The 16,452-nt window shown below is 53.7% G+C and overlaps 2 protein-coding genes across 3 annotated transcripts in view; both read left to right on the top strand.

Annotated features, from left to right (window-relative positions):
- Nucleotides 1–16,452, top strand: part of FLYWCH1 (FLYWCH-type zinc finger 1) — a 133,833-nt gene that overhangs the window by 1,225 nt on the left and 116,156 nt on the right. The window lies entirely within an intron of this gene.
- Nucleotides 7,492–11,068, top strand: PRSS22 (serine protease 22). Of its 2 annotated transcripts, none has more exons than XM_060172580.1 (5): nt 7,492–7,876; nt 8,601–8,796; nt 8,877–9,151; nt 10,245–10,402; nt 10,725–11,068. In XM_060172580.1, exons 1-5 carry the CDS (start codon nt 7,798–7,800, stop codon nt 11,028–11,030), a joined length of 1,014 nt encoding a protein of 337 aa, XP_060028563.1. In that variant the 5' UTR covers nt 7,492–7,797; the 3' UTR covers nt 11,031–11,068. The 2 variants fall into 2 exon arrangements, with proteins under 2 accessions (XP_060028563.1, XP_060028562.1); XM_060172579.1 differs by having other exon boundaries at nt 7,495–7,876; nt 8,874–9,151.

The raw sequence follows: 16,452 nt of genomic DNA, 5'->3' as shown, positions 1-16,452 counted from the left end.
ATGTCTGTCTCCCTCCCTCCCTCTGTCTTTCTTTTTTTTTAAAAAAAAAAAAACTACATTTGTTCATTTTTTTTCTTTTTTAAGATTTTTATTCATTTATGAGAAAGGAGAGAGAGAGAGAGAGAGAGAGAGAGAGAGGGAAAGAACCAGACATCAATCTGGTACATGTGCTGCCAGGGATTGAACTCAGGACCTCATGCTTGAGAGTCTAATGCTCCATCCACTGAATCATCTCTTGGACCACTCTCCCTCTGTCTTTCTGTCCATCCTTCTGCAGGGTTGCCCACTCCTCACATGCTAGACCTGTCAGCTGCTGCACCTTCTCCTTCTCTCTCTCTTTAATCTTTTATTTATTTATTATTGGATAGAGACACTAATTGTGTGGGAAGGGGGAAGTAGAGAGGGAGGGAGAGAGACACCTGTAGCCCTGCTTCACCACTTGTGAAGCTTTTCCCTGCAGGTGGGGACCAGGGGCTTGAACCTGGGTCCTTCTGCACTGTAGTGTGAGCACTTAACAAGGTGCACACCTGGCCTTTCTCCTTCTCCTTTTATTTACTTACTTTTATGAGAGAGACAGAGATAGAGAGATACACTGCTCTGCTCTGGCTCATAGTGGAACTGGGGATTGAACCTGGGACTTGAAAGTCTTTTGTAGACCCATTAAGCTGCCTCCCCAGGCCCCCTCCCTTTTTAACATTTTTATTTATAAAATGGACACACTGACAAAAACCATAGGATAAGAGGGGAACAACTCCACACGATTCCCACCACCAGATCTCCATATCCCCTCCCTTCCCCTGATAGCTTTCCTATTTTTTAATTTTTTAAAAATATTTATTTACTCCCTTTTGTTGCCCTTGATGTTTCATTGTTGTTGTTATTAATGTCGTCGTTGTTGGATAGGACAGAGAGAAAGAGGAGGGGAAGACAGGGGGAGAGAAAGACAGACACCTGCAGACCTGCTTCACCGCTCGTGAAGCTTTCCCCCTGCAGGTGGGGAGCCGGGGCTGGATCCTGGATCCTTGGCACTGTAACGTGCATTCAACCAGGTGTGCCACCACCTGGCCCCTCCTGCCAGCTTCTAATCTGATCCTCCAGGGAGGCCCAGGGCTGGGGGCTGAGGAGAGGGTTAGGCTGATAGTACCCTCTCCCCTGGGCCCCTTGCCAACAGCAGCCCAGTTGAGCTGAGCCTCCTTCTTGCCCTCCCTTCCCCCCTGCCCCACAGGGAGAGTTCTTCCTTTCAGCTGGGCTGGGTGCAGAGGGGAGGTGACTCAGAGTGACTGTGACTTGGGTTGAGCATTTGGCTCAGTAGTGGGCCTGGGGGAGTCCTGGGTTCCACAGTCCTCCTTGGAGCTGTCTGTCCCTGGACTGGACATCTGGTACAGGGTCAGGTTCAGGCCCCAAGGAAGGGTGTCCCCACCAGGGCCCTGTGGCCGGTCCCCCTTCATCAGCAGCAATTATCTGGCCACTCATTCTCCCTGGATGGGGGAGGAAGTGCCTCCCCGCCCTGCGGGGGAGTTTTCTCTCCTGGCTTCCTCTCCAGGGCATAAGGATGTCACCTGTGGGGCCAGTCAGGTGACTTGGGAGGTGAGGGGGTTGCAGTTCTGGACCTGCTCAGCTCCACTGACCTGGGGCGCCTGGCTCTGCACCACCCCCAGCCAGGGGATCAGGCTCCGTCAGACAGCTGACCATGACCTCTGACCTCAAGCCTGCAGGCTCCTGCCCTCTCTCCCAATCGCCCTGTCACTAGTGCGTCACTGAGAGTTCTGGCAGCGGCAGGTCACGGGGCTGGTGTGTGGCTTCCCAGTCCTCTTTCCTGCTCCCTCTAGACCCAGCAGGTCCACCAGGCCGGCTCCGCCTGCTTCCTGGAAGGACAGTCTCAACCTAGAGCTGGGGGGAGGGGTCCTGGGGTTTGCGGGGCAGGCCCCCTCCAGCACCGGACAGCTCAGGGTGTCTGGTGGCATTTCCTGCATCCCGGGTGCAAGGTGTCCCCACCACGTGCAGCTGGTTTCACAACGTTGGAGTGATGTCACCCGCCTGCAGAATTCCTCAAAGTCCCACAACGGGCTCCGCAGAGCCCAGCACCCACGTCCTGTGCAGAAGTGCAAACAAACAACCAGTGCATGTGAGGGTGGGGGTGGAGGGCTGCCCGCACGGCAAAGCCAGACCCGTGGAAACCGGGGTTGGGGAGGCGCTCAGCTCCAGGAGCACCGGCCAGGGCAGAGCCAGGGGACAGGCGTGGGGGCTGAGGATGTCTGGCCCCAGGTGGAGCAGCGGAGAACCCAGAGGCCCAGCCCAGGCTGGAGGCGGCTGTTCTAGAGTTGGGGGCTGGGGTTCACTCGAAGACCCTTACTTGCGTAGTGCCCTGCTTTGCCATGTGCACAGTTCAGGTTCAGTCCTGGCCCGCACCACATTGGAGGAAGCTTTGGTGCTGTGGTCTCTCCCTCTGCCTCCTTGCGTCTCTGTCTCTGTCTCTATCTACCAAACAACAAAGCAGGACACCGGTGGAAGGGAAGAGAGCAGCAGGGGGTGGCCGAGGTGGCCTGGGTCCAGCTGAAAACCAGGCCTGCAGCTCAGGGAAGGCAGGCGTCTCACGGCCAGGAGCTGGGGCTGAGTCCTAATCCTCCCACCCAAGTCAGGACACCAGGGATGTTGAGGGTGCTGTGCTGTCTCTCCCTCTGTCTGCGGATGATGTGAAAGGGGTGCAGAAATCGGCTTGGGAGTGGGAAAAAGAAACAAGCAACAACAAAAAATACAGCCTGCAGATCTGGACCACAATGCTCAGCTTTCCGGGAAGAGCTCAGCCCTGAGGGAAGACCCAGAATTTAGTGGGAATTCAACACCTGGCTCAAGACAAAAGGGACTCTGCACCTAGAAAATCTGAGGATGGGGCAGGGGGTAGACAGCCTAATGGTTATGCAAAGAGACTTTCATGCCTGAGACTCCAAAGTCCCAGGTTCAATCCCCCCAGACCACCATAAGCCAGAGCTGATAAAAAAAAAAAAAAAAAGAGTCAGGCAGTAGTGCACGTGGCGTAAAGTGTAAACACTGGCATAAGGATCCAGGTTCGAGCCCCCCGGCTCCCCACCTGCAGGGGAGTCGTTTCACAGGCGGTGAAGCAGGTCTGCAGGTGTCTATCTTTCTCTCCCCCTCTCTGTCTTCCCCTCCTCTCCATTTCTCTCTGTCCTATCCAGCAACAATGACAACACTAAAACAAAAAGGGCAACAAAGGAGAATAAATAAATAAATATTTTAAAAATATAATAAAAAAAGTCTGGGGAGTCGGGCGGTAGCGCAGCAGGTTAAGCACACGTGGCACGAAGCGCAAGGATGAGTGTAAGGATCCAAAAAGGGGGAATAAATAAATAAATATATATTTTTTAAAAGTCTGAGGATGGGGTGAGGTGACTATGCACGGGGGTACAGGGGGTGCTAGAAATGGTCAAGTACTCAGTAGAGGCCACTGACAAGTATATTTTTAAATATTATTTCTTTCTTTCTTTTTTTTTTTTTTTTTACCAGAGCACAGCTTAGCTCCGGCTTATGGTTGTGTGTGGAATTGAACCTGTTACCCTGGAGCCTCAGGCATAAGTGTCTATTTGCATAACTACTTAAATATGACTTTAGAATGTTTATGTATTTTATTTTTTTTTTTATTTTTTGCCTCCAGGGTTATTGCTGGGGCTCAGTGCCTGCACCATGAATCCAGGGGCTCAAACCAGGATCCTTAAGCCGGTCCTTGTGCTTTGCGCCACGTGCGCTTAACCCGCTGCGCTACCGCCCGACCCCCTTTATTTTATTTTATTTTGTTTCTGCCTCCAGGGCTAACACCACTGGGGCTCAGTGCTGGCACTATGAATCCACTGCTCCTGGTGTGGTTTTTTTTTTTTCCATTTTATTGAATAGAACAGAGGGAAACTGAGAGAAGAGGGGGAGGCAGAGAGGGGGAGCAAAACACAGACACCTGCAGATGTGCTTCACCATTTGTGAAGTGTCCCCGCTGCAGGTGGGGAAGGGGGTGGCACGAGCCCAGATCCTTGCACAGGTCCTTGTGCTTCAGACTCTATATGTGCTTGACCAGGGGCGTCACCACCCGGCCTTCCAGAATATTTATTTACTCATAAATATGGGGGAGAGAGAGAGACGGAGAGAGAGAGGGAGAGAGAGAGGGCGCCAGAGTCTTGCTCTAGCACATGTGATGCCAGGGATTGAACTCAGTACCCTATGCTGAGCACCTGGTTGAGCACATGTTGCAATGTGCCAGGACCCGGGTTCGAGCCCGCGGTCCCCACCTGCAGGAGGAAAGCTTTGTGAGTGGTGAAGCAGTGCTGCAGGTGTCTCTCTCTATCACCTTTTCCTCCTTGATTTCTGGCTGTCTCTATCCATAAATAAATAAATATAAAAATATGTGATTCGGGAGGTGGTATGGTGGATGAAGCAGTGAGCTCTCAAGCTCGAGGTCCTGAGTTCAATCCCCAGCAGCACATGTACCAGAGTGGTGTATGGTTCTTTCTCTCTCTCTTCTTATCTCTCTCATTAATAAATAAATAAAATCTTTAACCAAAAAAAAAAGAAGACAAAAGTAAAAAATAAAATAAAATATAAAATAAAAATAAACTAATAAAATAAATAAATAAATAAAATTAAAATAAAATAAAAAATTTAAAAAGAACATGGGTTGTGCTCATAAGCTGTCCTACCTATCATCTATCTATCTATCTATCTACCTATCTATCTATCTACCTATCACCTATCTGTTTTTACCAGAACACTGTTCAGCTCTGAATTTTGATATTTGAGAGATTGAACCTGGAAGCTTGGAACCACAGGCACGAAAGCCTTTTTGAAGAACCACTATGCTGTCTCCATGACCAAGTGAGAAACTGAATATTTTCTTTTCTTTTTTTAAATTTTATTTATTTATTTTCTCGTTTGTTGCCCTTGTTGTTTTTATTGTTGTTGTAGTCATTATTGTTGTTGTTATTGATGTCATCATTGTTGGACAGGACAGAGAGAAATGGAGAGAGGAGGGGAAGGCAGAGAGGGGGAGAGAAAGACACCTGCAGACCTGCTTCACCGCTTGTAAAGCGACTCCCCTGCAGGTGGGGAGCCGGGGGCTTGAACCGGTATCCTTATGCCGGGCCAGTCCTTTCGCTTTGCACCACCTGCGCTTAACCCGCTGCGCTACCACCCCACTCCCTCTCTTTTCTTTTTTAAGATTGTATTTATTAATGAGAAAGATAGGAGGAGAGAAAGAATCAGATAAAATTCTGGTACATGTGCTGCCGGGAGTTGAACTCATGCTTGAGAGTTCAGTGTTTTATCTACTGGGCCACCTTGTGGGCCAATGAATAATTTTCTGCTCAGCTCTGGCTAATTGTGGTGCTGCAGATTGAACCTGGGACCTGGCAGCCTCAGGCATGAGAGCGTTTACCATAACCTTTATGTTATCTTACCTGCTTGAATATTTTCTTTCTTTTTTTATATTTTATTTATTTATTAATGAAAAACATAGGAGGAGACAGAAAGAGCTAGACATCACTCTGGTATAAGTGCTGCCAAGGACTGAACGCAGAACCTCATGCTTGAGAGCCCAATGCTGGGAGTCAGGTGGCGGTTCAGTGGGTTAAGTGCACATGTCGAAAAGCGCAAGGACCGGCGTAAGGATCCGGGTTTGAGCCCCGGCTCCCCACCCACATCTGTCTTAGAGCCAGGCAGTGGTGCACCTGGTTAAGCACGCACATTATAGTGTGCAAGGACCTGGGTTCTAGCCCCCGGTCCCCACCTGCAGGGGGAAAGCTTCACAAAGTGGTAGAGCAAGGCTGAGGGTGTCTCTCTTTCTTTCACCCCCCTTCTTGATTCCTGGCTGTCTCTATCAAATAAATAAAGGTAATAATTTTTTTAAAAAAAAGATTAGAAAAAAAAAGAGAGAATGTGATGCTTTATCCACTGCGCCACCTCCCGAACCACTTCTTTCTTTTTTTTCTTTTTTTTAAAGTATTTTATTTATTTTATTTTTTGAGAGAGATGCAGAGAAAGAAAGACACAGAGAAACACCAGAGCACTGCTCAGCCCTGGCTTATGGTGGTGCGGTGGATTGAACATGGGACTTCAGAGCCTCAGGCATGACAGTCTCTTTGCATAACCACTATGCTATCTACCCCTGCCCCTGTTTGAATATTTTCTTTAAGAATTATTTTGGGGCCTCTATCTCCCACTCCCCTCTCAATTTCTCTCTGTTTCTGTCCAATAATAAATAATAAAGTAAATAAAATGAAAAATAAATAAAAGAAAAAAATTAATTATCTTTATTTTTTTATTTTAAGATTTTATTTATTCATTAATGAGAAAGATAGGAGGAGAGAGAGAAAGAACCAGACATCACTCTGGTACATGTGCTGCCAGGGACTGAACTCAGGACCTGCTGCTTGAGAATCCAATGTTTATCCACTGCGCCACCTCCCAGATCACTAATTATCTTTATTTGTTGGATAGAGACAGTCAGAAATCAAGAGAGAAGGGGGAGATAGAGAGGGAGAGGGACAGAGAGACACCTGCAGCCCTCGCAAAGCTTTCCCCCTGCAGGTGGGGACCAGGGGCTCAAACCTGGGACCTGTGCATTGTAACCTGTGCACTCAACCAGGTGTGCCACCACCTGGCCCCTTGAATGTTTTCTCTTTTTTATGACCTTTTTTTATATCTATTTATTTATTTATTCCCTTATGTTGCCCTTGTTGTTTTATTGTTGTAGTTACTATTGTTGTTATTGATGTCGTTATTGTTGAATAGGACAGAGAGAAATGGAAAGAGGAGGGGAAGACAGAGAGGGGGAGAGAAAGACAGACACCTGCAGACCTGCTTCACCGCCTGTGAAGCGACTCCCCTGCAGGGGGGAGCCGGGGGCTCGAACTGGGATCCTTATGCCGGTCCTTGTGCTTTGCGCCACGTGCGCTTAAGCCGCTGCGCTACCACCCGACTCACGAATATTTTCTTAATGACATGGGCTTCCTTGATGAAAGCAGCAGTGGTTGGCAGGTCCCCGTTCAGGGGAGGGGAGAGGGGAGCTGAGGGTATCTCTATAGGGGTCTCGTCCCCCTGGGTGTCCAGGGAAGATAAGGACAAGGACACTCCTGTCCATCCATCTACCTGACTGCGTGGAAGACGGTGCCCTCTCCTCCTCCTGATATGGGGTGCAAGGGTGTGGGCACTGTGCAGGGAGCACAGAGCCAGGGCTGGAGGCCTGGGGATTAGGAGGGCAGGTGGGGGTCATCTTCCTCCCTCAGCCCCTCTGTGCTCCAGAGAGTGGCACTTGGACCCCCCGGTTGTGTGTGGGTGTCTGGCTGCCCAGAGCCTGGGGAAGGTGGCCCAGGATGACTGGAAGCCACGGGGGCCTGATTCACAGCTCCAGGAAATGGGGTAACGGGGTGTCATGAGTCATGGGCTGGAGAGTAGCAGGGGCCGTTACTGTGCCCCTGCTCAGCCCCCATGAGAGAAGAGCCCAGAACACCCCAGAACACCCCAGCTCCCGCCTGGGCCCAGGGCCCCGCCCTGCCCCATTCTGCCGGCTTGGACTTGCCACCCAGCCCAGAGGGGGACCCAGCCAGTGAGGGGGGTCTCAGTGGGAGCCCCCAGGCTGCTAACGGCCCCACTTCCTCCTGCACCTCCCTGGCCCTGACCTACTGCTCGGGTGGCTGGGCCACTCACTGGGGGGACAGGTCTGACAGCATTCCACCTCTCTCCTGGATAAAACCTGGGGTGCCCTGGGCCAGCACACACTGTCTGGGCCCACCCCACAGCATGGCTGAGTCCCAGGCGGCTGCCCGGGCCCCCCTGGGCACCCTCCGCTCACTGCTGCTGCTGCTGCTGGCTCCTGTAGGTGAGTGCAGACCCTCTAGCCCTCCCCTCCCCACCCACCCCCCAGCCACCTGCCACTGCCACCCTTCCTTCTGTGTGTCCATCTGTCATGTGCCTATCGCGTCTTCTCTCTGTCTGTTTTACCTGCCTGCCTTCTTCCTAGCTTCCCTTCACCCACTGCCAGTCTGTCTGTGAGGCCCACACCTGTCTGTCTGTCTGTCTGTCTATTTTCTGACCATGCTCTACTCTCTATCTATGTCCTGGCCCCTTGAGCACTGCCTTCTGTGGGTGTGGGACCTGCAGCCCCTTCCCAGCCCTCCAATGGCCACTCAGCCAGGGCAGGGTATGCAAGGGCTCTGACACTCCCACTGCCACATCTAGTTCTTTCTGGGCAGCAGCATCTGGGGGCTCCCCTCCCTGAATGCTGGGGTTCCCCTTCCCTGGGCACTGGGGTTCCCCTCCACAGGCCTAATCCTGTCTTCTCTTGCCTTCAGCCTCCTGCATGCCTGAGAGAGCTGGTGAGTGCACGGAGGGCTGTGAGGCGGCAGGGTCTGTCTGTCTGTCTGTGGGCCTGGGCAGAAAGGGGCAGGGGCAAGTGGGTGGGACCAGGCGGGCAGGGCCAGGAGGGCAGGGTGGACGGGCAGTGCAGGTGAGCAGGGCCAGGCAGGCCGGGCAGGTGGGCAGGCAGAGAGCAGAGGCGGCAGGTGGTGCAGGAAGCTGGAGGCTGAGCCATGCCTCAGGGGAAGACAGACACCCCGCTTCCCGGCCAGCCCCCCCAGCCTGCGGGAAGCGCCAGCAGCTGAACCGGATCGTGGGTGGAGAGGACAGCTCGGATGCTGAGTGGCCGTGGGTGGTGAGCATCAGGAAGAACGGGACCCACCACTGTGCGGGCTCCCTGCTCACCAACCGCTGGGTGGTCACCGCCGCCCACTGCTTCAAGGGGTACGCAGCACCCCGCCCGCCTGACTCCCCCACCCTCCCGCCCATGCCTGCTGACCCCACTCCCCTGTGCCCTGCAGCAGCCTCGACCAGCCGGCCCAGTTCTCCGTGCTGCTGGGAGCCTGGCAGCTGGGGAACCCTGGCCCACGGTCTCAGGAGGTGGGGGTGGCCTGGGTGCACCCCCACCCCGTGTACTCCTGGCGGGACGCCTCCCCAGCAGACATCGCCCTGGTGCGCCTGGCACACCCCATCCTGTTCTCGGAGCGAGTGCTGCCCATCTGCCTGCCGGACGCCTCCGTGCGCTTCCCGCCGGGCACCGAGTGCTGGATCGCGGGCTGGGGCAGCGTGAGCGACGGAGGTGCGGCTTCTCCCCGGGGCCGGTGGGGGGGGCACAGGTGACCAGCCCTGCAGACAGGGGAAGGGGAGGGAAGGCGGTGCACTTGGGAGAGGGGCAGCCATGGGCCCCAGACACACACCTCGTTTCCAGCTGAATGGTGTGTGTTCTGAGGATATAAGCCGGAGCGAGGAAGCATCAAAGGTTTACAGGCTCAACAGGATTGGGGCCCTGAGATCCCGAAGGAAGAGAGCACCCTCAAGTGGCGATGTACTGTAATTTCGGGCAAAATAATAAATGGAGGTTTAGAAACCCAAAGCAAAGGAGACAATGAGGCAGAGAAAGGGCAGGGAGATAGCATAATGGTTATGCAAAAAGGCTCTCAAGTCTGAGGCTGGAGGGCTCAGGTTCGACCTCCCTCCTGTACCACCATAAGCTAGAGCTGAACACTGCTTTTGGGGGTGGGGGAAAGGCAGAGAATTAGAAACAGAGAAGAGGGCCTCAGGGGAGGTAGTATAATGATTCTGCAAAGTCTAACATGCCTGAGGCCAGTGGTCCCAGGTTTAGTCCCCAGCACCACCATAAGCCAGAGATGAGCAATGCAATAGAAAAGGAAATGAGATGACAGATGGATATATTGAAGATAGATTGATAGGAGAGAGACAGACTAAAAACAGCCGAATGTACAAAAAAACAAAAACAAAAAACTAGACTTGAACCAGTTTCAAGAAGACATGAGAGGAAAGACAGCGGCCGGGGGGGGGGGGGGTGTGGGCGCCCACTGGTGGGAAGTTCCTGAACTTGCAGGGCTGTGATGAGAGCAGGGGTGCTCCACAGACAGCCCCCCCAGTTCGGGGAGGGTGCCTAGTCCTAGGAGATGGCCGTGACCTGTCCCTGTCCCCACACTTCACAAACGGCATCTGTGCCAGGGACAGCCTGCAGACTGGGTCACGTCTCGTGGCATCAGAGGTCAGGCTCTGGAGGCTGCATGCAGACCTGGCCCTGGGTCCCAGTCACTGCAGGCCTCGGGAAGACATCAGAGCAGACCCAGTGCACCCACTCGAGGGTGGGTGCAGGGGGAGTGGCAGCAGGACGCTGACTGTGTGTCCCTCCGCAGTGCCCCTGGCACCCCCACAGACCCTGCAGAAGCTGAAGGTGCCCATCATTGACCCCGAGGTCTGCGGCCGCCTGTACTGGCGCGGCGCGGGGCAGGACGCCATCACCGACGACATGCTGTGTGCGGGATACCTGGAGGGCCAGCGCGATGCCTGTCTGGTGAGCCCTGACTTCCACCCCAGTGCCAGTGTGTGTGTGTGTGTGTGTGTGTGTGTAGGAGGGTGCTCCCGGGAGCTGGGGTACCCCCAGTGCTGTGCCAGTGCTGCATCCCTGGGAGCTGGGCGGCAGGTGGCAGTGCTGTGCAGTGGTCAGCGCAGGGCTGGACTTGAAAGCCAGGCTGCAGCCAGCAAGCCCCCCCCCCCAAGGCCTCGGCCCCCAACACTAGTCCAGACATGGGAGAGGGTAGCGAGGAGGTGCCCCACTCGCCCTGCAGTGCCCAGGAGGGAGCCTTCTGCCCTAACCTCCTTCCCGTCCCCCGCAGGGCGACTCCGGGGGTCCCCTGATGTGCCGGGCCGGGGGCGCCTGGCTGCTGGCCGGCATCATCAGCTGGGGCGAGGGCTGTGCGGAGCGCGAGCGGCCCGGCGTCTACAGCAGCCTGGCGGCGCTCGGGCCCTGGGTGCGGACGGTCGTGCCCGGGGCGCCGCTGGCCGGGCGCGCGCGGGGGGCGCGGGGGGCGCGGGGTGACGGGGCTCGGGCCGCCCGGCCTGTGACGCCGCCGCCGCCCGCTGGGGGCGCCCGCGAGCCGGCAGCCCGCTCGTGCATAGCTGCTCTGTACAGTCGTTTGTAGCCGCGCCGCCTAGTTCTTCTCCTCAATAAATTATTCACCCCCCACGCCGCTGTCTTCACAGTGCTGAGGATCTCGGGGGTCAGGTGGGGTGAAAGCGGGCAGGTTGCATGTGTCCTGGCCGGGGACCAGCTGTCTGTCCCCCCCTTTCCACATCCTGACCTCTGTCCCCTCCCCACATGCGGAGCAGACAGGTGCCCGCCCCCAGGCCTGGAGACCCAGCTGTGTCCCCTGAGTGCACGGCGGAGCTTTGCTGGGCCCCAGGGACCTGAGTAGGGGTGGCTTGGAGCACCCCGTGTGGGAGTGGGGTCCCCTCCCTCCAGCCCCGGCTCCCCCACTCTGGCTGAGCCGCCTGGGCCTCCGCCCCCGGAGCTGACTCAGGAGTGACTCAGTGGGTTCCAGAACCTTCTAAGAAGGAAGGACAGGACAGCCGGTCTCTCTTGGTGTCAGGCACCCAGCAAGTCATCTGCCTGCACCCATGGGGCTGGGTGACAGCAGTGTCCCCTCAGGGAGACATGGCTTCCTGCCCTCCCCAGCCCCAAGCTCCCCTTCTGGACCTGCCCTCCCCTCCAGACCCTTCTCCAGTCGCCCAGCCTCCCCTCCCAGCCACCTCCCTTCCTGTGCATGCTGGCAGCCCCTGCCCATTGCTGGGTCCTGTCCCTCACATAGGGCCACAGTGACATGGGGACAGAGGGCTGGGTTGCAGGGCAAAGCTCCCTGGCTGAGACTCAGTGGAGTGGAGTGTGAGGTCCTCAGTCTGATCCTGTAAATTGTATAAAAATGAATAAAGCGGGAGTGGGTGGTGGCATACTTGGTAGCGTTCACATGTTACCATGCGCAAGGACCTGGGCTCAACCTGGTTGCCAGCTGCAGGGGAAGCTTCATGGGCAGTGGAGCAAAGATGCAAGTGTCTATCCTTCTCTCTCTCTTTCTCTCTCTCTCCCTTTATCAAAAAGAAAAATGAAAAATTGGGAGTCGAGCGGTAACACAGCGGGTTAAGTGCATGTGGTGCCAAGTGTAAGGACCGATGTAAGCATCCCAGTTTGAGCCCTGGCTCCCCACCTGCAGGGGAGTCTCTTCACAAGCGGTGAAGCAGGTCTGCAGGTGTCTGTCTTTCTCTTCCCCTCTCTGTCTTCCCCTCCTCTCTCCATTTCTCTCTGTCCTATCCAACAACAACAATGTCAATAACTACAACAATAAAACAACAAGGGCAACAAAAGGAAATAAATAAATCAATATTTTAAATAATGATGATGATGTTCGGTCTGAGAGACAGCCCAGCAAGTAGAGCGTATGCCTTCCACACGAGGGGCCTGATCTCACTTCCCTGCAGCACAGGGACCACGTGCACAGCCAGTGAAGTGCGGGGTGCTGGAGGCTGCTCTGTGCACTGGTGCACCGGCCAGGACCTCTGTCCCGCTCCACTGCAAGAGCCAGACAGGAACACTGAGTGACGAATATCACTGTGTATCCCATACCCCCATCCACCTGACTCCCCAGTGACACACAGAGCCGGGAGCAGCTCAGCCTGTCAGAGCACCAGAGCTCAGGCCCATGACTCTGGAAGCTGCAGGTTCAGTTCCTGACCCCAGCCTGTGTCAAAGCTGAACAGTGCTTTCCCTCTTTCTCAAATCAATCAATCAGTCGACCAACTAATTACAAAAAAATAACACAGAGAAACGGGACAGCAGCAGCCCTGAACATGTCCTGTTGGTGCGAGTCTGGCGTCAAGCCGGCCCCTCTCCCCGCTGCTTTAAGCCAGGTCTCCCAGCAGCTTCCCTCCTCCAGTCTCCCAGTCTGTTCTCAGCACAGCAGCCTGACTCTCCTGACTGTCTGTCAGGCCAGGCCCATCTCCATGGCTCCCGGTTTCCTCAAGGAGGTGATGTCACCTCTCTGGTTTCCCATCCTCTTGCTCTGCCTCAGGGCCTTTACACATGCTTCCTCTTCCCCAAGGATGGTCACACCCTCACTTCCTGCAACTCTGGTCTTCTGGGTCACCATGTCACCATCCTGTTTACTAGAGTGGTTCCCCTCCTCCCTTCTCTGCTGGTCTGTGTGCAGGCCCCATTGAAGTTCATGGGGGGGAGAGTTGGAGACCCGTCAACAGTGAGTGGAGATACTGATGGGGGGGAGGCTGCAGCAGAAAGAATGAGGTTCCCCATAGCCTCTTCTGCAGGGCCAGACCTGAGAAGGGCTGTGTATTCCCCACCTTCTCTGGCTCCCTCCCTGGACGGGCACCCAGGATGTTGGACCTGGACCCTCCAGGCCATGCCTGTTGTTTGCCGACTGATGGGACCCCCCCCAGCCCTGTCTGCCTGAGTGGGTACCCTCCTGCTTCTCTGCCCTAGGTGTGGGGCATAAGGGCCCATTTCCTACCCTTCCCTGCTCCCTGCTAGGAACTTGGATCTCCCTGTCTGTTTGTTTATATACTTTTGCATATTTATTAACATGAGAGAAAGAACCACAACATCACTCTGGCACAGCGATGCCAGGGATCAAACTCAGGACCTCCTGCTCTGAAGTCTGACGCCCCAGCCACTGTGCCACATCCCAGGCCACTCCCTGTCTGTTTCATTTTTTATTTCATGTAGTTCCAGGGGATGAACTAGAATAAAAAGGAATATTTATTTTTATTTATATCATGAGCAATAGAGATTAGAGCAGCACTCTATCACATGTGGTGCCACGGACTAAACTCAGGACCTGATGCCTGCAAGGCCAGAGCTCTGCCCTTGCACCCCTGCACTCAGCATTTGAGCATGCCTGTGTGATACCAGAGTGGCTTTTCAAAACCTAATTTTCATTCAAACAGAGAGAAAGAAGGGGGGCTGGGCAGTAGCACAGTGGGTTAAGCGCACATGGCTTAAAGCACACGGACTGGAGTAGGGATCCCAGTTCGAGCCCCCAGCTCTCTATCTGCAGAGGGGTCGCTTCATATGCGGTGAAACAGGTCTGCAGGTGTCTGTCTTTCTCCCTCTGTGTCTTGCCCTCCTCTCTCCATTTCTCTCTGTCCTATCCAACAACAGTGACAGCAATGACAACAACTATAATAATAACAACAACAATGAGAAACAACAAGGGCAACAAAAGGGAAAAAATAGCCTCCAGGAGCAGTGGATTCCTAGTGCAGGCACTGAGCCCCAATGATAACCCTGGAGACAAAAGAGAAAGAGAGAGAAGGCAGAGGAGAGAGGGAAAGACAGAGAGGAAAGAGACACAAAGAGAGGAGAGACACCACAGCACCACTCTGCTATCCATGGCACTCTGCTTAGTGCTGGGGCTCAAACCCAGACTTGCTCCCCCAGCCCCTTTGAAAGAGTCCCCCAGGTTATCACCAAAGTATGTGTGTCAGTCCTCTCCCAGAGACAGTCACCGTCCCCAAGTGGTCGGCCATTCAGTCCAGAGAAACGTCAGTACTTCCACCCACCTGGCCTGGTCGGCATGGTGTGGCCCAGGGAGCCACTCAGCCGCCTCCTCAGTGAAGTTTCCATGGGAGCTTACCCCCCTGACAGGCCCTTTGTCTGATCAGAGTCTGCACCATCAGTACAAGCCTCTCAGCAGAGTAAATAGAAGTCTGTTGAACCATTTTTATTATTTCTTTTTTTTTTTTGCAACTTTTTTTTTTTGCCTCCAGGGTTACTGCTGGGGCTCAGCACCTGCACCGTGAATCCACTGCTCCTGGAGGCCATTTTCCCCCTTTTGTTACCCTGTTGTTGTAGCCTTGTTGTGGTTATTGTTGTTGTTGATATCGATGTCGTCGTTGTGGGATAGGACAGAGAGAAATGGAGAGAGGAGGGGAAGACAGAGAGGGGGAGAGAAAGACAGACACCTGCAGACCTGCTTCACCGCCTGTGAAGCGACTCCCCTGCAGGTGGGGAGCCGGGGGCTCGAACCAGATCCTTCCGCCGGTCCCCACTGTGCTACCGCCCGACCCTCATTTTTATTATTTCTCCCTCCTGCCCCCTCCCTATCTTCCCTTTCTGCCCCCCTTCTCTCCTCCTCCTCTTTCTCCTCTCCCTCCCCTTCCTTTTCCTTTGTTTTTTCTTCTTCTTCTTTTTATTTCACCACTCCAGGTAAACTTTTCAGAGAGAAATACAAAGGCAGAGATAAAAGGATGGGGGGGGGGCAGGTGGTGGTGCACCCAGTAGAGTGCACATTTCCATGCACAAGGCCAGGGTTCAAGACCTTGGTCCCCACCTGCAGGGAGGAAGCTTTATGAATGGTGAAGCAGTGCGGCAGGTCTCTCTCTCTCTCCCCCATTTCTCCGTCACTCTCAGCTTATCACTGTCTCTTTCTCTGGTCCCTCAGTGTGGTGGGGATCAGGCCCAAGACAGAGCAGTGTACTGTCCAAGTGGCCTGTCTCGCCGGTCCTATTTGTTATCCTTTAGCTCTTTTATTTGTTTGGGGGTGGAAGTGGCAGCACACCTAGTTGAGTGCATACATTACAGTGCACAAGGACTTGGGTTCAAGTCCCTGGTCTTTCTACCTGCAGGGAGGAAACTTCACAAGCAGTGAAACAAGTCTATGGGTGTCTATCTCCCCCTTCACTCTTGATTTCCTTTTGCTTCTGCCCAATAAGTGAATAAAATAAAATACCTTTTTCCTTTCATATAAACTAGTGAGCTTCACATGGGACGGAGAGAGACAGAGAGAAGGAGCATTTTGGCATATGTGGTGTTGGGTGTTGGGCATGATCAAACCCATGGCTTTGAGCTTTTAAGTCCTACACTATACTTCTGAGCTGTCTCCCTTAGCCACTGATGTTACAAGTGTATTTATTTTTATTTAAATATTTTTGTTTATTTATCATTGGATAGAGACAGGGAGAAATTTAGAGGGTTGGGGGAGATAGAGAGGGAGAGAGACAAAGAGACACCTGCAGCCCTGCTTCACCACACATGAAACTTTCCCCCTGCAGGTGAGGACCAGAGGCTTGAACCTGGGTCCTTGCTCACTGTGAAGTGTGTGCTTACCCAGGTGCGCTACTACTTGGCCCCTCTAATTTATTTATTTTTAAATATTTATTTATTTATTTATTCCCTTTTCTTGCCTTTGTTGTAGTTATTGATGTCGTCGTTGTTGGATAGGACAGAGAGAAATGGAGAGAGGAGGGGAAGACAGAGAGGGGAAGAGAAAGACAGACACCTGCAGACCTGCTGCTTCACCGCCTGTGAAGCGACTCCCCTGCAGGTGGGGAGCCGGGGGCTCGAACCAGGATCCTTATACCGGTCCTTGCACTTTGCGACACATGCACTTAACCCTGTGCGCTACCACCTGACTCCCCCCTTATTTATTTTTTAACTTATTTATTCATGAGAGAGATAGAAGGAGAGAGAGAAAGAACCAGCTATCACTCTGGTACATTGTGCTGCACCACCTCGCGGACCATTTATTTATTTATTCTATTTATTTTTTTATATTTATT

The sequence above is a fragment of the Erinaceus europaeus genome, chromosome 15 (assembly GCF_950295315.1).
Source record: "Erinaceus europaeus chromosome 15, mEriEur2.1, whole genome shotgun sequence".
NCBI classification, from domain to species: domain Eukaryota; kingdom Metazoa; phylum Chordata; class Mammalia; order Eulipotyphla; family Erinaceidae; genus Erinaceus; species Erinaceus europaeus.
This window is presented reverse-complemented; position numbering and strand designations above follow the sequence as displayed.

Coding starts and splice junctions, on each gene's coding strand:
- PRSS22 (XM_060172579.1), top strand. CDS start 7,798: ATGGCTGAGTCCCAGGCGGCTGCCCGGGCCCCCCTGGGCACCCTCCGC. Junction 8,797..8,873: donor GCCGCCCACTGCTTCAAGGG/GTACGCAGCACC, acceptor TGTGCCCTGCAG/CAGCCTCGACCAGCCGGCCC. Junction 9,152..10,244: donor GGGCAGCGTGAGCGACGGAG/GTGCGGCTTCTC, acceptor GTCCCTCCGCAG/TGCCCCTGGCACCCCCACAG.